The sequence below is a fragment of the Chiloscyllium punctatum genome, chromosome 47 (assembly GCF_047496795.1).
Source record: "Chiloscyllium punctatum isolate Juve2018m chromosome 47, sChiPun1.3, whole genome shotgun sequence".
Taxonomy (NCBI): domain Eukaryota; kingdom Metazoa; phylum Chordata; class Chondrichthyes; order Orectolobiformes; family Hemiscylliidae; genus Chiloscyllium; species Chiloscyllium punctatum.
This window is the reverse complement of record NC_092785.1, coordinates 35,044,327-35,065,304: the sequence shown is the minus strand read 5'-3', so window position 1 is coordinate 35,065,304 and position 20,978 is coordinate 35,044,327. Positions and strand designations below refer to the sequence as shown.

The following is a 20,978-nucleotide window of genomic DNA, read 5'->3' as shown; positions in this document are numbered from 1 at the left end:
GATGGCACTGGGGATGCGGGTGGGTGAATTTTGATTCACTCTCCTGTTCCTCGCTGACCTTGAGTACCTTTGTCCTGTACTCCAACACCATGGTCAGCAGGTCAGGTCTCCGTGATAGCTCAAACACATGCTCAATGTACGACAGGTTATCTACAGCAGGAAGGGCCACAATTAGACTGCACGCATGCTCTCTCACCTCCCATCCACTCCCCTCACCTCACATTCTCAGGCCCTGACTCCCCTTCCCGAGCTCTGGGGCCTACTCTCAGGCCCTGACTCCCGTTCCCCTTTCCCTGGGGCCCACTCTCAGGCCCAGACTCCCACTACTGGCCCTGGGGCCTACTCTCAGGCCCTGACTCCCGTTCCCCTTTCCCTGGGGCCTACTCTCAGGCCCAGACTCCCACTACTGGGCACTGTGGCCTATTCTCAGGCTCTGACTCCTGATCCCAAGCCCTGTGGCCTACTGTCAGGCCCCGACTCCCATTCCTGAGCCGTAGGGCCTACTGTCAGGCACTGACTCCCATTCCCGCGCTATGGGGACTACTCTTAGGCCCTGACTCCCAATCCTGAGTTCTGGGACCTACTCTCAGGCCCCGACACCTGTTCCCGGGCCCTGGGGCCTACTCTCAGGCCCTGACTCCTGTTCCCGGGCCCTGGGGACTACTCTCAGGCCCTGACTCCCGTCCTGGGCCCTGGGGCCTACTCTCAGGCCCTGACTCCCGTTCCCGGGCCCTGGGGCCTACTCTCGGGCCCTGGGGCCTACTCTCAGGCCCCGACTTCCGTTCCCGGGCCCTGGGGCCTACTCTCAGGCCCCGACTCCCGTTCCCGGGCCCTGGGGCCTACTCTCAGGCCCCGACTCCCGTTCCCGGGCCCTGAGGCCTACTCTCAAGCCCCGACTCCCGTTCCCGGGCCCTGAGGCCTACTCTCAGGCCCCGACTCCCGTTCCCGGGCCCTGGGGCCTACTCTCAGGCCCCGACTCCCGTTCCCGGGCCCTGGGGCCTACTCTCAGGCCCCGACTCCCGTTCCAGAGCCCTGGGGCCTACTCTCAGTCCCTGACTCCCGTTCCCGAGCCCTGGGGCCTACTCTCAGGCCCCGACTCCCGTTCCCGAGCCCTGGGGCCTACTCTCAGCCTCCCACCTTTGGAGAGCTTGTCGTGTTTTTCCAAGAAGTTGAACCACTCCTTGCATCCGGTCAGCTCCTGGCTTCTGTTGCTTGGAATGTCCTCTTTGCAGGCCAGTTTCAGTTGGTTCAGGTCCTCTGGTGTAATGTTGGACGAGAGGTCATCGAGCAAGGCGGCAAATTGGACCAACTCTGTGTCTGCCATGATCCTCTGAGGGAACATAGAGAGAGAGAGAGAGAGAGAAAAAGTTAGCAATGTAGAAAATCAGCCCTTTCGAGACTGGTCACCCCCGTGTGGTCATCCAACACAGTCCCCTGCTCCTAACCCCTCTCTTCGGGCCTAAAGACTATCTCTAACTTTTTCTGGCTTTCATTGGGACAGAATTCCATAGGCCCCTCGCTCTCTGGGTCAAGACATTGCTCCACATCTCAGTCCCAAATGGTCTACCGCGTATTCTTAGACTGTGAACATCCCTCCCCACCCCACTTCCTGTTTCTGAACAGACAAGGTGTCAGGTTTGAAATAGGGAGGGGGCGAGTGAGAGAAACAACTGAAAAAAGATCAGGGACTGAGAGAGGGAGAGGAGAGAGAGAGATGGGGGGACTGAGGGAGGGAGAGGAGAGAGAGGTGGAGGGGACTGAGAGAGGGGAGGAGAGAGAGAGAGAGATGGGGACTGAGGGAGGGAGAGGAGAGAGAGGGGGGGGGACTGAGAGAGGGAGAGGAGGGGGGGGATTGAGGGAGGGGAGAGGAGGAGAGAGAGATGGAGGGGACTGAGGGAGGGAGAGGAGGGGGGGGGGGACTGAGGGAGGGAGAGGAGAGAGAGAGTTGGGGGGACTGAGAGAGGGAGAGGATGAGGGGGTGAGGGGACTGAGGGAGGGAGAGGAGAGAGAGAGATGGGGTGACTGAGAGAGGGAGAGGAGAGGAGAGAGATGGAGGGACTGAGAGAGGGAGAGGAGAGAGAGAGGGGGGGACTGAGAGAGAGAGAGGAGAGAGATGGGGGGACTGAGAGAGGGAGAGGAGAGAGATGGGGGGACTGAGAGAGGGAGAGGAGAGAGATGGGGGGACTGAGAGAGGGAGAGGAGAGGGGGGGGGGACTGAGAGGGAGAGGAGAGAGAGAGATGGAGGGACTGAGAGAGGGAGAGGAGAGAGAGATGGGGGGACTGAGAGAGGGAGAGGAGAGAGAGATGGAGGGACTGAGGGAGGGAGAGGAGAGAAAGAGGGGGGGACTGAGAGAGAGGAGAGAGAGATGGGGGGACTGAGAGAGGGAGAGGAGAGAGAGAGATGGGGGGACTGAGAGAGGGAGAGGAGAGAGAGATGGGGGGACTGAGAGAGGGAGAGGAGAGAGAGATGGAGGGACTGAGAGAGGGAGAGGAGAGAGAGATGGAGGGACTGAGGGAGGGAGAGGAGAGAGAGATGGGGGGACTGAGAGAGGGAGAGGAGAGAGAGATGGGGGGACTGAGAGAGGGAGAGGAGAGGGATGGAGGGACTGAGGGAGGGAGAGGAGAGAGAGATGGGGGGACTGAGAGAGGGAGAGGAGAGAGAGAGATGGGGGGACTGAGAGAGGGAGAGGAGAGAGAGATGGGGGGACTGAGAGAGGGAGAGGAGAGGGAGATGGAGGGACTGAGAGAGAGAGAGGAGAGAGAGATGGAGGGACTGAGAGAGGGAGAGGAGAGAGAGATGGGGGGACTGAGAGAGGGAGAGGAGAGAGAGATGGGGGGACTGAGAGAGGGAGAGGAGAGGGATAGAGGGACTGAGAGAGGGAGAGGAGAGAGAGATGGGGGGACTGAGGGAGGGAGAGGAGAGAGAGAGATGGAGGGACTGAGGGAGGGAGAGGAGAGAGGGGGGGGACTGAGGGAGGGAGAGGAGAGAGAGAGTTGGGGGGACTGAGAGAGGGAGAGGAGAGAGGGGGGGGGGACTGAGGGAGGGAGAGGAGAGAGAGAGATGGGGGGACTGAGAGAGGGAGAGGAGAGAGAGAGATGGGGGGACTGAGAGAGGGAGAGGAGAGAGAGGGGGGGGGACTGAGAGAGAGAGAGAGGAGAGAGATGGGGGGACTGAGAGAGGGAGAGGAGAGAGTTGGGGGGGACTGAGAGAGGGAGAGGAGGGAGAGAGATGGAGGGACTGAGAGGGAGAGGAGAGAGAGATGGGGGGACTGAGAGAGGGAGAGGAGAGAGAGAGATGGGGGGAACTGAGAGAGGGAGAGGAGAGAGCGAGATGGGGGGACTGAGAGAGGGAGAGGAGAGAGAGATGGGGGGACTGAGAGAGGGAGAGGAGAGGGATGGAGGGACTGAGGGAGGGAGAGGAGAGAGAGATGGGGGGACTGAGAGAGGGAGAGGAGAGAGAGATGGAGGGACTGAGAGAGGGAGAGGAGAGGGATAGAGGGACTGAGAGAGGGAGAGGAGAGGGATAGAGGGACTGAGAGAGGGAGAGGAGAGAGAGATGGGGGGACTGAGAGAGGGAGAGGAGAGGGAGATGGAGGGACTGAGAGAGGGAGAGGAGAGAGAGATGGGGGGACTGAGGGAGGGAGAGGAGAGAGAGATGGGGGGGACTGAGGGAGGGAGAGGAGAGGGATGGAGGGACTGAGGGAGGGAGAGGAGAGAGAGATGGGGGGACTGAGAGAGGGAGAGGAGAGAGAGATGGGGGGACTGAGGGAGGGAGAGGAGAGAGAGATGGAGGGACTGAGGGAGGGAGAGGAGAGAGAGATGGAGGGACTGAGGGAGGGAGAGGAGAGAGAGATGGAGGGACTGAGAGAAGGTGAGGAGAGGGATGGAGGGACTGAGGGAGGGAGAGGAGAGGGATGGAGGGACTGAGAGAGGGAGAGGAGAGAGAGAGATGGAGGGACTGAGAGAGGGAGAGGAGAGAGAGAGATGGGGGGGACTGAGGGAGGGAGAGGAGAGGGATGGAGGGACTGAGAGAGGGAGAGGAGAGGGATGGAGGGACTGAGGGAGGGAGAGGAGAGAGAGATGGGGGGACTGAGAGAGGGAGAGGAGAGAGAGATGGAGGGACTGAGAGAGGGAGAGGAGAGGGATAGAGGGACTGAGAGAGGGAGAGGAGAGAGAGATGGGGGGACTGAGAGAGGGAGAGGAGAGGGAGATGGAGGGACTGAGAGAGGGAGAGGAGAGAGAGATGGGGGGACTGAGAGAGGGAGAGGAGAGGGATGGAGGGACTGAGGGAGGGAGAGGAGAGAGAGATGGGGGGACTGAGAGAGGGAGAGGAGAGAGAGATGGAGGGACTGAGAGAGGGAGAGGAGAGGGATAGAGGGACTGAGAGAGGGAGAGGAGAGAGAGATGGGGGGACTGAGAGAGGGAGAGGAGAGGGAGATGGAGGGACTGAGAGAGGGAGAGGAGAGAGAGATGGGGGGACTGAGGGAGGGAGAGGAGAGAGAGATGGGGGGACTGAGGGAGGGAGAGGAGAGGGATGGAGGGACTGAGGGAGGGAGAGGAGAGAGAGATGGAGGGACTGAGGGAGGGAGAGGAGAGAGAGATGGAGGGACTGAGAGAGGGAGAGGAGAGAGAGATGGGGGGACTGAGGGAGGGAGAGGAGAGAGAGATGGAGGGACTGAGGGAGGGAGAGGAGAGAGAGATGGAGGGACTGAGGGAGGGAGAGGAGAGAGAGATGGAGGGACTGAGAGAAGGTGAGGAGAGGGATGGAGGGACTGAGGGAGGGAGAGGAGAGGGATGGAGGGACTGAGAGAGGGAGAGGAGAGAGAGAGATGGAGGGACTGAGAGAGGGAGAGGAGAGAGAGAGATGGGGGGGACTGAGGGAGGGAGAGGAGAGGGATGGAGGGACTGAGAGAGGGAGAGGAAAGAGAGATGGGGGGACTGAGGGAGGGAGAGGAGAGAGATGGAGGGACTGAGGGAGGGAGAGGAGAGAGAGATGGAGGGACTGAGGGAGGGAGAGGAGAGAGAGAGATGGGGGGACTGAGAGAAGGTGAGGAGAGGGATGGAGGGACTGAGGGAGGGAGAGGAGAGAGAGATGGAGGGACTGAGGGAGGGAGAGGAGAGAGAGATGGGGGGACTGAGAGAAGGTGAGGAGAGGGATGGAGGGACTGAGGGAGGGAGAGGAGAGGGATGGAGGGACTGAGAGAGGGAGAGGAGAGGGATGGAGGGACTGATAGAGGGAGAGGAGAGGGATGGAGGGACTGAGAGAGGGAGAGGAGAGGGATGGAGGGACTGAGAGAGGGAGAGGAGAGGGATGGAGGGACTGAGGGAGGGAGAGGAGAGGGATGGAGGGACTGAGAGAGGGAGAGGAGAGAGAGATGGGGAGCACTGAGAGAGGGAGAGGAGAGAGAGATGGAGGGACTGAGAGAGGGAGAGGAGAGGGATGGAGGGACTGAGAGAGGGAGAGGAGAGGGATGGAGGGACTGAGGGAGGGAGAGGAGAGAGAGATGGAGGGACTGAGGGAGGGAGAGGAGAGAGAGATGGAGGGACTGAGAGAGGGAGAGGAGAGGGATGGAGGGACTGAGGGAGGGAGAGGAGAGAGATGGAGGGACTGAGAGAGGGAGAGGAGAGAGACAGAATTAGAGACAGAGACAGATAGAAAAACGGAGAGAGAGAGAGATGGACAGAAAGAAAGAAAGATTCCTGATGAAGGGCTGATGCCCGATACGTCGATTCTCCTGCTCCTCGGATGCGGCCTGACCTGCTGCGTTTTTCCAGCACCACACTCTGAGCTAAACTCTGGTTTCCAGCATCTGCAATCCTCACTTTTATGGCCTGAAAAGAATGACAGAGGGAGAGAGATGGAGGGAGAGATAGAGAGAGAGAGAGAGAGAGAGACTGTAAGAGACAGCGACAGGGAGAGACTGAGAGTGGGGCAGCCAGAAAGAGAGAGAGAGAGACAGAGGAAAAATGGAGACAGAGAGAGAAAGATGAGGAGAGTCCCGGTGGGCAGAGAGAGAGAGAGAGAAGAATGACGAGGCAGTCAGACAGAGAAGCTGGGAGAGAAGAGAGAGGAGCTGGGCAGACAGATGGGAGAGAGAGGTAGTACAGGGAGGGTGGATAACCAGGGTACAGTACCCTATGCCCTACACGCTCCAGTCTCTGCTGCAGTACCTAACAGGAGCCTGGTCAGACCCTCCACACTGAACCTGCTTGTTGACAGACAGTGACCAGACGAGACAGAGGGAGGGAGGGAGCTCACAAATCCACTCCCTCTCCTCCCACCAGCCCCCAGCAAGCCTCACTCCCCATCTCCCGCTGCTCAAAAACGGCCTCTTCCATACACTGTCTCCCTGGAAACCAGGCATTCCAGAGGCTCCAGCGAGTGGTTACCAGGGAGACAGCTCCGAGATCCCAGAGAGTGAGGGATGCAAGCGAGAGAGAGAGAGAGAGAGACTGTGCGGAAATCTCGGGCAGGAATGGAGAGTGACTCAGCTGGGAGTCACGCTGTCACTACAACTCAGGGCAGATACCTTCCCAAACCCTCCACACACTCACACACGCACACTCACACACGCACACTCACACACACTCACAGACACACCCTCACACACACTCACACACACACTCACACACGCATACTCACACACACACTCACAGACACACACACACACTCACAGACACAGACACACCCTCACACACACACACACACACACACCCTCACAGACACAGACACAGACACAAACTCACATACACACACACCCTCACAGACACAGACACACCCTCACACACAAACACACACACACACACACACTCTCACACACACACTCACTCACACAGCCTCACACCCTCACGCACTCACACACACTCACACACTCCCTCACAGTCACAGACACACCCTCACACACACACACACACACACACACACTCATACACACCCTCACACACCCTCACACACCCTCACACACACACTCTCACACACTCACAAACACTCACACTCTCACACACTCACACTCTCACACACTCACACTCTCACACACTCACACTCAAACACTCACACTCAAACACTCACACTCAAACACTCACACTCACTCACACAGCCTCACACCCTCACGCACTCACACACACTCACACACTCCCTCACAGTCACAGACACACCCTCACACACAAACACACACACACACACTCTCACACACAAACACACACACTCATACACACCCTCACACACACACACACACACCCTCACACACACACACACACACTCACACTCACAAACACTCACACTCTCACACACTCACACTCAAACACTCACACTCACACACACACACTCTCACACACACACACTCACACACACACTCACACACTCTCACATACTCACACTCACTTACACACACACACTCACAAATTCATACTCACACTCACAAACACACTCACAAACACACATGCGCTCACACCCACACACACTCACACACACTCACTCACAAACTCACACTCACACACTCACACTCACAAACTCACACTCACACACACACTCACACTCACACTCACACTCAAACTCACACTCACACTCACACTCACACTCACACTCACACTCACACTCACACTCACACTCACACTCACACTCACACTCACACTCACACACACTCACAAACACACACACACACTCACACACACACACTCCCACATACACTCCCACACACTCTCACACCCACACTCACACACTCTCACACTCACACACACAGACACACACTCACACACGACTCGCCTGGGTTGGACAAAGTTAAAAATCCCACAACACCAGGTTATGGTCCAACAGGTTTATTTGGAAGCACGAGCTTTCAAAGTGACGCTCCTTAATCGGAGAACCACCTGATGAAGGGGCAGCGCTCCAAAAGCTAGTGCTTCCAAATAAACCTGTTGGACCATAACCTGGTGTTGTGGGATTTTTAACTTCACTCACCCACAGACACACTCACTCACATTCGCGTACACTCTCTCACACACACACTGAATCACACACACGTGTTCGTGCGCACACTCACTCACACACACACACACACACACATACAGACTCAGCCCCCTACTGTACTCACTGTACACCCATGACTGCGTTGCCAAATACCAGACTAATGCCAGTTACAAGTTTGCTGATGACACCACCATAGCTGGTCGAATCTCAGATGGCGATGAAACAGACGACATACGGGAGGTGTAAGATCTGGAAAAATGGTGCACTGAGAACAACCGAGCTCTCAATGCCGGCAAAACCAAGGGACTCATTACTGACATTCAGTGGGATGTTACTCATACCCCCCCTACACATTAACAGCACAGAGGTGGAACGAGTGGAGAGTGTCAAGCTCCTGGGAGTGGTCATCCACAACAAGCTTCCTTGGACTCTTCATGTGGACACACTGGTTACAAAGGCCCAACAACGTCTCTTCTTCCTCAGGCAGCTGAGGGACTTGGGCATGACGGTGAATACCCTTGCCAACTTTTACCGGTGCACCATCGAGAACATCCTGTCTGGATGTGTCCCTACCTTGGTGTGGCGACTGTACCATTCAAGATGGGAGACGGTTACAGAGAGTGGTGAATTCGGCCCGGTTCACAATCACAGAGGCCAACCTCCCATCGATCGAATCCACCTACCAGGCCCACTGTCAAGGGAAGGCCACCAGCGTTCTCAAAGATCCATCCCCCAACCCCGGCAATGCTTTTCTCCAATGTCTACCTTCGGGGAGAAGATACTGAATCCTGAACACGCAGACCAGCTGTGAACACACAGTTTTGAAACAGTTTCGACCCCACTGTTGTTAGGATACTGAATGGACTCTCAAACTCTTGAGCAATTTTCTGTCCCTGTGGTTTTGGTTTTGCTGCTGTTTCCCTATTATTTACCATCGACGTGACTTAACTCTGCGATCTACCTGGATTGCTCGCAAGACAAAGCTTTCCACTGTGCCTCGGTACCTGGGACAATCAATTCAATTCATTATTCAACACACATGCACTCACAAACACACACACACATACAGACACACACATACAGACACACACATACAGACACACACATACAGACACACACACACAGACACACACACACACACGCACAGACACACGCACACACACACACAGGCACACACACACAGACACACACACACACACGCACACACATACACGCGCGCACACACACACACACATACGCACACACACGCATACGCACATACACACACACATAGGCACACGCACACACAGACACACACACAGAACAACATACATGCTCACAATCACACTCATACCCAGCAAATCTGTATCTAACCCCGAGCTGTCCCTGTCCTGGGAGGGTTTGATGGGGGACAGTGTAGAGAGAGCTTTACTCTGTATCTAACCCCGTGCTGTCCCTGTCCTGGGAGTGTTTGATGGGGGACAGTGTAGAGAGAGCTTTACTCTGTATCTAACCCCGGGCTGTCCCTGTCCTGGGAGTGTTTGATGGGGGACAGTGTAGAGGAAGCTTTACTCTGTATCTAACCCCGGGCTGTCCCTGTCCTGGGAGTGTTTGATGGGGGACAGTGTAGAGGGAGCTTTACTGTGAATCTAATCCCGTGCTGTCCCTGTCCTGGGAGTGTTTGATGGGGACAGTGTAGAGGGAGCTTTACTCTGTATCTAACCCCGTGCTGTCCCTGTCCTGGGAGGGTTTGATGGGGAACAGTGTAGAGGGAGCTTTACTCTGTATCTAACCCCGTGCTGTCCCTGTCCTGGGAGTGTTTGATGGGGGACAGTGTAGAGAGAGCTTTACTATGTATCTAACCCCGTGCTGTCCCTGTCCTGGGAGTGTTTGATGGGGAACAGTGTAGAGTGAGCTTTACTCTGTATCTAACCCCGTGCAGACGGTGGAGTGTGTCATAGAGATGTACAGCATGGAAACAGACCCTTTGGCCCAACCCCGTCCATGCTGACCCAGATATCCCAACCCAATCTAGTCCCACCTGCCAGCACCCGGCCCATATCCCCCCAAACCCTTCCTATCCATATACCCATCCAAATGCCTCTTAAATGTTGTCATTGTACCAGCCTCCACCACATCCTCTGGCAGCTCATTCCATACACGTACCACCCTCTGGGTGAAAAAGTTGCCCCTTAGGTCTCTTTTATATCTTTCCCCCCTCACCCTAAACCTATGCCCCTCTACTTCTGGACTCCCCAACCCCAGGGAAAAGACTTTGTCTATTTACCCTATCCATGCCCCTCATGATTTTATAAACCTCTATAAGGTCACCCCTCAGCCTCCGACGCTCCAGGGAAAACAGTCCCAGCCTGTTCAGCCTCTCCCTGTAGCTCAAACCCACCAACCCTGGCAACATCCTTGTAAATCTTCTCTGAACCCTTTCAAGTTTCACAACATCTTTCCAATAGGAAGGAGACCAGAATTGCACGCAATATCCCAACAGTGGCCTAACCAATGTCCTGTACAGCCACAACATGACCTCCCAACTCCTGTACTCAATACTCTGACCAATAAAGGAAAGCATACCAAACACCTTCTTCACTATCCTATCGACCTGCGACTCCACTTTCAAGGAGCTATGAACCTGCACTCCAAGGTCTCTTTGTTCAGCAACACTCCCTCGGACCTTACCATTAAGTGTATAAGTCCTGCTAAGGTTTGCTTTCCCAAAATGCAGCACCTCGCATTTATCTGAATTAAACTCCATCTGCCACTTCTCAGCCCATTGGCCCATCTGGTCCAGATCCTGTTGTAATCTGAGGTAACCCTCTTCGCTGTCCACTACACCTCCAATTTAGGTGTCATCTGCAAACTTACTAACTGTACCTCTTATGCTCACATCCAAATCATTGATGTAAATGTGTGGAATGAGCTACAAGAGGAAGTGGTGGAGGTTGGTACAATTACAACATTCCAAAGGCATCAGGATGGGTATATGAAGAGGAAAGGGTTTAGAGGGCTCTGGGCCAAGTGCTGGTAAATGGGACGAGATTTGTTTAGGCAATCTGGTTGGCATGGATGAGTTGGACCAAAGGATTTGTTTCTGTGCTTGTACACCTCTATGACTCGATGTAAGCCACCCGAATCCCTCGATTAGATTTCAGTCTGAAACTCACACCCGGGTATGTTGCTCTGTATATATTCTGGATTAGTGGTGCTGGAAGAGCACAGCAGTTCAGGCAGCATCCAAGTAGCTTCGAAATCGAGGTTTCGGACAAAAGCCCTTCATTCATTCCTGATGAAGGGCATTTGCCCGAAAAGTCGATTTCGAAGCTCCTTGGATGCTGCCTGAACTGCTGTGCTCTTCCACCACCACTAATCCAGAATCTGGTTTCCAGCATCTGCAGTCATTGTTTTTACCGACTCTGTATATAAATCACCCCAAGCCTTCGATGAGATTCCAGTCTGTAACTCACTCCCGGGGTATCTGTTATTCTGTATATAACCCACCCTGAACCCCTCGATTAGATTCCAGTCTGTAACTCACTCCCGGGTATCTGTTATTCTGTATATAACCCACCCTGAACCCCTCGATTAGATTCCAGTCTGTAATTCACTCCCGGGTATCTGTTATTCTGTTTATAACCCACCCTGAACCCCTCGATTAGATTCCAGTGTGTAACAAACTCCCGGGGTATCTGTTATTCTGGATATAACCCACCCTGAACCCCTCGATTAGATTCCAGTCTGTAACTCACTCCCGGGGAATCTGTTATTCTGTATATAACACACCCTGAACACCTCGATTAGATTCCAATCTGTAACTCCCTCCCAGGGTATCTGTTATTCTGCATATAACCCACCCTGAACCCCTCGATTAGATTCCAATCTGTAACCCACTCCCAGGGTATCTGTTATTCTAAATATAACCCACTCTAAACCCCTCGATAAGATTCCAGTCTGGAACTCACTCCCGGGGTATCTATTATTCTGTATACAACCCACCCTGAACCCCTCGATTAGATTCCATTCTGTAACTCACTCCCGGGGTATCTGTTATTCTGTATATAACCCACCCTGAACCCCTCGATTAGATTCCAGTCTGTAACTCACTCCCGGGTACCTGTTATTCTGTATATAAACCACCCTGAACCCCTCGATTAGATTCCAATCTGTAACCCACTTCCAGGGTATCTGTTATTCTGTGTATAACCCACCCTGAACCCCTTGATTAGATTCCAATCTGTAACCCACTTCCAGGGTATCTGTTATTCTGAATATAACCCACCCTGAACCCCTCATTCGATTCCAGTCTGTAACTCACTCTCAGGTATCTGTTATTCTGTGTATTACCCACCCTGAACCCCTCGATCAGATTCCAGTCTGTAACTCCCTCCCGGGGTATCTGTTATTGTGTATATAACCCACTCTGAACCTCTCGATTAGATTCCAGTCTGTAACTCACTCCTGGGGTATCTGTTATTCTGCATATAACCCACCCTGAACCCCTCGATTAGATTCCAGTCTGTAACTCACTCCCGGGGTATCTGTTATTCTGCATATAACCCACCCTGAACCCCTCGATTAGATTCCAGTCTGTTACTCACTCCCGGGTATCTGTTATTCTGTATATAACCCACCCTGAACCCCTCGATTAGATTCCAGTCTGTAACTCCCTCCCGGGTATCTGTTATTCTGAATATAACCCACCCTGAACCCCTCATTCGATTCCAGTCTGTAACTCACTCTCAGGTATCTGTTATTCTGTGTATTACCCACCCTGAACCTCTCGTTTACATTCCAGTCTGTAACTCACTCCCGGGGTATCTGTTATTCTGTATATAACACACCCTGAACCCCTCGATTAGATTCCAGTCAGGAACTCACTCCCGGGGTATCTGTTATTCTGTATATAACCCACCCTGAACCCCTCGATTAGATTCCAGTCTGTAACCCACTCCCAGGGTATCTGTTATTCTAAATATAACCCACTCTAAACCCCTCGATAAGATTCCAGTCTGGAACTCACTCCCGGGGTATCTATTATTCTGTATATAACCCGCCCTGAACCCCTCGATTAGATTCCAGTCTGGAACTCACTCCTGGGGTATCTATTATTCTGTTTATAACCCACCCTGATCCCCAAATTCGATTCCAGTCTGTAACTCACTCTCAGGTATCTGTTATTCTGTGTATAACCCACCCTGAAACCCTTGATTAGATTCCATTCTGTAACTCACTCCCGGGGTATCTGTTATTCTGTATATAACCCACCCTGAATCCCTCGATTAGATTCCAGTCTGTAACTCCCTCCCGGGGTATCTGTTATTCTGTATATAACCCACTCTGAACCTCTCGATTAGATTCCAGTCTGTAACTCACTCCCGGGGTATCTGTTATTCTGTATATAACTCACCCTGAATCCCTCGATTAGATTCCAGTTTGTAATTCACTTCTGGGGAATCTGTTATTATGTATATAACCCACCCTGAACCCCTCGATTAGACTCCAGTCTGTAACTCACTCCTGGGGTATCTGTTATTCTGTTTATAACCCACCCTGATCCCCAAATTCGATTCCAGTCTGTAACTCACTCTCAGGTATCTGTTATTCTGTGTATAACCCACCCTGAAACCCTTGATTAGATTCCATTCTGTAACTCACTCCCGGGGTATCTGTTATTCTGTATATAACACACCCTGAACCCCTCGATGAGATTCCAGTCTGTAACCCACTCCCGGGGTATCTGTTATTCTGTATATAACCCACCCTGAATCCCTCGATTAGATTCCAGTCTGTAACTCCCTCCCGGGGTATCTGTTATTCTGTATATAACCCACCCTGAACCCCTCGTTTCGACTCCAGTCTGTAACTCACTCCCGGGGTATCTGTTATTCTGTATATAACCCACCCTGAACCCCTCGATCAGATTCCAGTTTGTAACTCACTCCCGGGGAACCTGTTATTCTGCACATAATTTACCCTGAACCCCTTGATGAGATTCCAGTCTGTAACTCACTCCCGGGGTATCTGTTATTGTGTATATAACCCACTCTGAACCTCTCGATTAGATTCCAGTCTGTAACTCACTCCCGGGGTATCTGTTATTCTGTGTATAACCCACCCTGAACCCCTCGATTAGATTCCAGTCTGTAACTCACTCTGGGGTATCTGTTATTCTGTTTATAACCCACTCTGAACCTCTCGATTAGATTCCAGTGTGTAACTCACTCCCGGGGTATCTGTTGTTCTGTTTATAACCCACCCTGAACCCCTCATTCGATTCCAGTCTGTAACTCACTCTCAGGTATCTGTTATTCTGTGTATAACCCACCCTGAACCCCTTGATTAGATTCCAGTCTGTAACTTACTCCCGGGGTATCTGTTATTCTGTATATAACCCACCCAGAACCCCTCGATTAGATTCCAGTCTGTAACTCATTCCCGGGGTATCTGTTATTGTGTATATAACCCACCCTGAACCCCTCGATTAGATTCCAGTCTGTCACTCACTCCCGGGGTATCTGTTATTGTGTATATAACCCACCCTGAACCCCTTGATTAGATTCCAGTCTGTAACTCACTCCCGGGGTATCTGTTATTCTGTATATAACCCACTCTGAACCTCTCGATTGGATTCCAATCTGTAACTCACTCCCGGGGTATCTGTTATTCTGTATATAACCCACCCTGAACCCCTCGATTAGATTCCAGTCTGTAACTCACTCCCGGGGTATCTGTTATTCTGTATATAACCCACCCTGCACCCCTCGATTAGATTCCAGTCTGTAACTCACTCCCGGGGTATCTGTTATTCTGTATATAACACACCTTGAACCCCTCGATTAGATTCCAGTCAGGAACTCACTCCCGGGGTATCTGTTATTCTGTATATAACCCACCCTGAACCCCTCGATTAGATTCCAATCTGTAACTCCCTCCCGGGGTATCTGTTATTCTGTATATAACCCACCCTGAACACCTCGATTAGATTCCAATCTGTAACCCACTCCCAGGGTATCTGTTATTCTAAATATAACCCACTCTAAACCCCTCGATAATATTCCAGTCTGGAACTCACTCCCGGGGTATCTATTATTCTGTATATAACCCACTCTGAACCTCTCGATTAGATTCCAATGTGTAACTCACTCCCAGGTATCTGTTATTCTGTATATAACCCACCCTGAACCCCTCGATTAGATTCCAGTCTGTAACTCACTCCCGGGGTATCTGTTATTCTGTATATAACCCACCCTGAACCCCTCGATTAGATTCCAGTCTGTTACTCACTCCCGGGGTATCTGTTATTCTGTATATAACTCACCCTGAACCCCTCGATTAGATTCCAGTTTGTAATTCACTTCTGGGGAATCTGTTATTATGTATATAACCCACCCTGAACCCCTCGATTAGACTCCAGTCTGTAACTCACTCCCGGGGTATCTGTTATTCTGTATATAACCCACCCTGAATCCCTCGATTAGATTCCAGTCTGTAACTCACTCTCAGGTATCTGTTATTCTGTGTATAACCCACCCTGAATCCCTCGATTAGATTCCAGTCTGTAACTCACTCCTGGGGTATCTGTTATTCTGTATATAACCCACCCTGAACCCCTCGATCAGATTCCAGTTTGTAACTCACTCCCGCGGAATCTGTTATTCTGCATATAACTTACCCTGAACCCCTTGATTAGATTCCAGTCTGTAACTCACTCCCGGGGTATCTGTTATTGTGTATATAACCCACTCTGAACCTCTCGATTAGATTCCAGTCTGTAACTCACTCCCGGGGTATCTGTTATTCTGTGTATAACCCACCCTGAACCCCTAGATTAGATTCCAGTCTGTAACTCACTCTGGGGTATCTGTTATTCTGTTTATAACCCACCCTGAACCTCTCGATTAGATTCCAGTGTGTCACTCACTCCCGGGGTATCTGTTATTCTGTCTATGACCCACCCTGAACCCCTCATTCGATTCCAGTCAGTAACTCACTGTTAGGGATCTGTTATTCTGTATATAACCCACCATGAACCCCTTGATTCAATTCCAATCTGTAACGCACTCCCGGGGTATCTGTTATTCTGTATATAACCCACCCTGAAACCCTCGATTACATTCCAGTCTGTAACTCACTCTCAGGTACCTCTTATTCTGTATATAACCCACCCTGAACCCCTCGATTAGATTCCAGTCTGTAACTCACTCCTGGATATCTGTTATTCTGTATATAACCCACTCTGAACTTCTCGATTAGACTCCAGTCTGTAACTCACTCCCGGGTATCTGTTATTCTGTGTGTAACCCACCCTGAACCCCTTGATTAGATTCCAGTCTGTAACTCACTCCCGGGGTATCTGCTATTCTGTATATAACCCACTCTGAACCCCTCGATTAGATTCCAGTCTGTAACTCACTCCCGGGGTATCTGTTATTCTGTATATAACCCACCCAGAACCCCTCGATTAGATTCCAGTCTGTAACTCACTCCCGGAGTATCTGTTATTCTGTATATAACTCACCCTGAATCCCTCGATTAGATTCCAGTCTGTAACTCCCTCCCGGGTATCTGTTATTTTGTATGTAACCCACCCTGAACCCCTTGATGAGATTCCAGTCTGTAACTCCCTCCCGGGGTATCTGTTATTCTGTTTATAACCCACCCTGAACCCCTCATTCGATTCCAGTCTGTAACTCACTCTCAGGTATCTGTTATTCTGTGTATAACCCACCCTGAACCTCTCGATTAGATTCCAGTCTGTAACTCACTCCCGGGGTATCTGTTATTCTGTATATAACCCACCCTGAACCCCTCATTCGATTCCAGTCTGTAACTCACTCTCAGGTATCTGTTATTCTGTGTATAACCCACCCTGAACCCCTCGATTAGATTCCAGTCTGTAACTCACTCCCGGGGGATCTGTTATTATGTATATAACCCACCCTGAACCCCTCGATTGGACTCCAGTCTGTAACTCACTCCCGGGGTATCTGTTATTGTGTATATAACCCACTCTGAACCTCTCGATTAGATTCCAGTCTGTAACTCACTCCCGGGGTATCTGTTATTCTGTGTATAACCCACCCTGAACTCCTAGATTAGATTCCAGTCTGTAACTCACTCTGGGGTATCTGTTATTCTGTTTATAACCCACCCTGAACCCCTAGATTAGATTCCAGTCTGTAACTCACTCTGCGGTATCTGTTATTCTGTTTATAACCCACCCTGAATCCCTCATTCGATTCCAGGTTGAAACTCACTCTCGGGTATCTGTTATTCCGAATATAACCCACCCTGAACCGCTCGATTAGATTCCAGTCTGTAACTCACTCCCGAGTATCTGTTATTCTGTATATAACCCACCCTGAACCCCTCGATTAGATTCCAGTCTGTAACTCCCTCCCGGGGTATCTGTTATTCTGTATATAACCCACCCTGAACCCCTCGATTAGATTCCAGTCTGTAACTCACTCCCGGGTATCTGTTATTCTGTATATAACCCACCCTGAACCCCTCGATTAGGTTCCAATCTGTAAATCACTCCTGGATATCTGTTATTCTGTATATAACCCAGCCTGAACCCCTCGATTAGATTCCAGTCTGTAACTCACTCCCAGGGTATCTGTTATTCTGTATATAACCCACCCTGAACCCCTCGATTAGGTTCCAATCTGTAAATCACTCCCTGGGTATCTGTTATTCTGTATATAACCCAGCCTGAACCCCTCGATTAGATTCCAGTCTGTAACTCACTCCCAGGGTATCTGTTATTCTGTATATAACCCACCCTGAACCCCTCGATTAGATTCCAGTCTGTAACTCACTCCCGGGGAATCTGTTATTCTGTATATAACCCACCCTGAACCCCTCGATTAGATTCCAGTCTGTAACTCACTCCCGGGTATCTGTTATTCTGTATATAACCCACCCTGAACCCCTCGATCAGATTCCAGTTTGTAACTCACTCCCGGGGAATCTGTTATTCTGCATATAACCCACCCTGAACCCCTCGATTAGATTCCAGTCTGTAACTCACTCCCGGGTATCTGTTATTCTGTATATAACCCACCCTGAACCCCTCGATTAGATTCCAGTGTGTAACTCACTCCCGGGAATCTGTTATTCTGTATATAACCCACCCTGAACCCCTCGATTAGATTCCAGTCTGTAACTCACTCCCGGGTAACTGTTATTCTGCGTATAACCCGCCCTGAACCCCTCGATTAGATTCCAGTCTGTAACTCACTCTCAGGTATCTGTTATTCTGTGTGTAACCCACCCTGAACCCCTCGATTAGATTCCAGTCTGTAACTCCCTCCCGGGGTATCTGTTATTCTGTATATAACCCACCCTGAACCCCTCGATTAGATTCCAGTCTGTAACTCCCTCCCAGGGTATCTGAGACCGTGTGTCTTTCCCCTCCATCCTGTTCCCTGATTAGATTGCAGCCTGTGATTGTTTTGAAGTGGCTGTGTCCCTTTGCCGAATGTTTGTCTGGATGTTTGATGGGAGGGGTTTGTCCCATGTTCCTTTGTCTGCTGCTGTGTGGAGAATGGGGGAGGATGTGGGAATTTGGAAGTTGCTCACGTCTGGTGTTTGTTGCAGAGATGTGGAATGCACATTGCAGCTCTCAGCATGAATCACTGCATTGATTTGATTACAGCTGACTGAATCACCACATCCACTCTTAACCACACAGTTACTGAACCAAACAACCCATCTCTCTCTCTCTCTCTCTCTCTGTGTCACTGTCTCTCTCTCTCTGTGTTTTTTTGTATCTCACACTCTCCGTCTCTCTGTATTTTCATCCCTCTCTCTCTGTATTTGTCTCTCTCTCTCTCTAATTCTCTCCCTTTCTTTCCATGCCTGTCTCAGCCCCTCTCGATCTTTCTCCCTCTCTCTCTCTCTGTGTCTCCCCCGTCTCCCTCCCCCTCTCTTAGACTCTTCCTCCTCACCTTCACACTCTCTCCCCCTCCTCCTTGTCCCCCCCATCACCCTCGCCTCCCCCTACTCAGTCTCTCTCCCCTCCCCCTCTCTCCTCCTGCCCCCTCCCCATCATCCCCCACTCTCTCTCTCTCCATCCCCACTCTCCCCTAGCCCCAACACTGCCACCCCCCTCACAACCCCAACCTACCTACACTCTCTTTCTCTCTCTCTCTCTCTCACTGTCTCTCTCTCTCGCTCTCTCTCTCTCTCTCTCCCCCCTCCCCCCCCCCTGTCTGCGTTTTCCCATTCGGATGTGGATGTGTTGTCCTTCCTCCCCGAGTCCGCTGAGTTGGGAGCGGGCCAGCACAGGAAATCCTGTGGTTTGTTTTGGGAGGACTGGAACATTCTAGAAGCTCGAGACTGGTGCCATATGCAGCACAGCCCCTGTCCGCGTTCCACACGATACAGAGAGCTGCTCAAAACCTTCAAGAATGTTCCAGACTTTAACCAGGTCACTCCCTAGCCCCAAGCCTGCCTCCCGCACCCCCCAAACCCTGCTCTCGGGGGGAGACAACAATACTCTGCATTCCTGTAGCACCTTGCAATGTCAGGACACTCCCCAAGGACATTTGACAGAGCATTACCACAGTTAATTCAGGGACTGCCTCTTCCAAACAGTCTCTAAAAGGATGTTAGAGAGAGAGAGAGAGAGAGAGAGAAGGGAGGGAGAGTGAGTGAATGAATGAGACAGAGAGAGAGGGAGGAGAAGAAGGGAGATGAGAGAGAAAGATGAGAGTGTGAGAAAGAGGAGATAGAGTGAGAGAGAAAGGAAGAGAGAGAGGAGGTTACAGAGATAGGGAGGGGGTGTAGGGGCTGGAGGGGGTTACAGAGATGGGGAGGGGGGGTAGGGGCTGGAGGGGGTTACAGAGATAGGGAGGGGGGTGTAGGGGCTGGAGGGGGTTACAGAGATAGGGAGGGGGTGTAGGGGCTGGAGGGGGTTACAGAGATAGGGAGGGGGGGGAGGGGCTGGAGGGGGTTACAGAGATAGGGAGGGGGTGTAGGGGCTGGAGGGGGTTACAGAGATAGGGAGGGGCTGTAGGGGCTGGAGGGGGGTTACAGAGATAGGGAGGGGTGTAGGGCTGGAGGGGGTTACAGAGATAGGGAGGGGGGTAGGGGCTGGAGGGGGATACAGAGATAGGGAGGGGGTGTAGGGGCTGGAAGGGGTTACAGTGATAGGGAGGGGGTGTAGGGGCTGGAGTAGGGTCGGGTGGGGGATGAGGAATTCCTCGGGGAGGTTTGAAAAGCAGCATGTTAATTGAAAACTGGGGCCTGTGTTGGTGGCTGAGGGAAGGGCAGTGGAGTCGATAGGCATTGGTGAAGGCGCCTTGTTGTTTGTGAACGTTTGGCCCCATTTCCCGTCCAATGGGAGCAGACGGAGGCCGTGGTCCTGTCCTCCCTCCCTTGAAGACGTGCCTGAGTGAGTGACCTCGTACCCGCTCATTCCACGCCACCCCACCGCCCCCTTACCAGGAGATTCTCCCAACCTTGGCACAACCCTTCTCACTGGTCTGGCTTCACTTGTCATTTGCGGGATAGCAGGGAGTCACTGGGCTGAAGGGCCTGTCGGACTCTGACCGCATCCCACACAGAGTGAGAGTGTGGGAGAGCGCGGGTATGTGTCTGTGAGGGTGTGAGCGTGTGTTCGTCCTCACTCACCTCAGAGGAGCTGAGGCTGTCACACGTCAAACTCCACCTCCCTCGCCCCCTCCTGCTCTGAGATCGTCAAGTTTGATTCTTCCTGTCTGAGGCTTGTTGGCCCAGTGACTCTTCAAAGAGCATCCCACCCAAATCACCCTGTATTTCCAATGGCTAATCCATCTAAAACGACACATCCCTGGGCACTATGGGTAATTTAGCATGGCCAATCCACCCTAACCTACACATCCCTGGGCACTATGGGTAATTTAGCATGGCCAATCCACCCTAACCTGCACATCCCTGAACACTATGGGGTAATTTAGCATGGTCAATCCACCCTGGGCACTATGGGTAATTTAGCATGGCCAATCCACCCTAACCTGCACATCCCTGAACACTATGG

The 20,978-nt window shown here is 52.0% G+C and overlaps 1 protein-coding gene across 1 annotated transcript in view; it reads right to left on the bottom strand.

The window, feature by feature from the left end:
- The window catches only part of pea15 (proliferation and apoptosis adaptor protein 15), a 26,339-nt gene that overhangs the window by 4,381 nt on the left and 980 nt on the right, over nt 1–20,978 (bottom strand). The window contains exons 2-3 of the mRNA XM_072564750.1: nt 1,138–1,330; nt 7–150 (exon numbers count right to left, since the gene is read on the bottom strand). Coding sequence (XP_072420851.1) covers nt 7–150; nt 1,138–1,330 — 337 coding nt within the window. The remainder of the gene's footprint in view (nt 1–6; nt 151–1,137; nt 1,331–20,978) is intronic.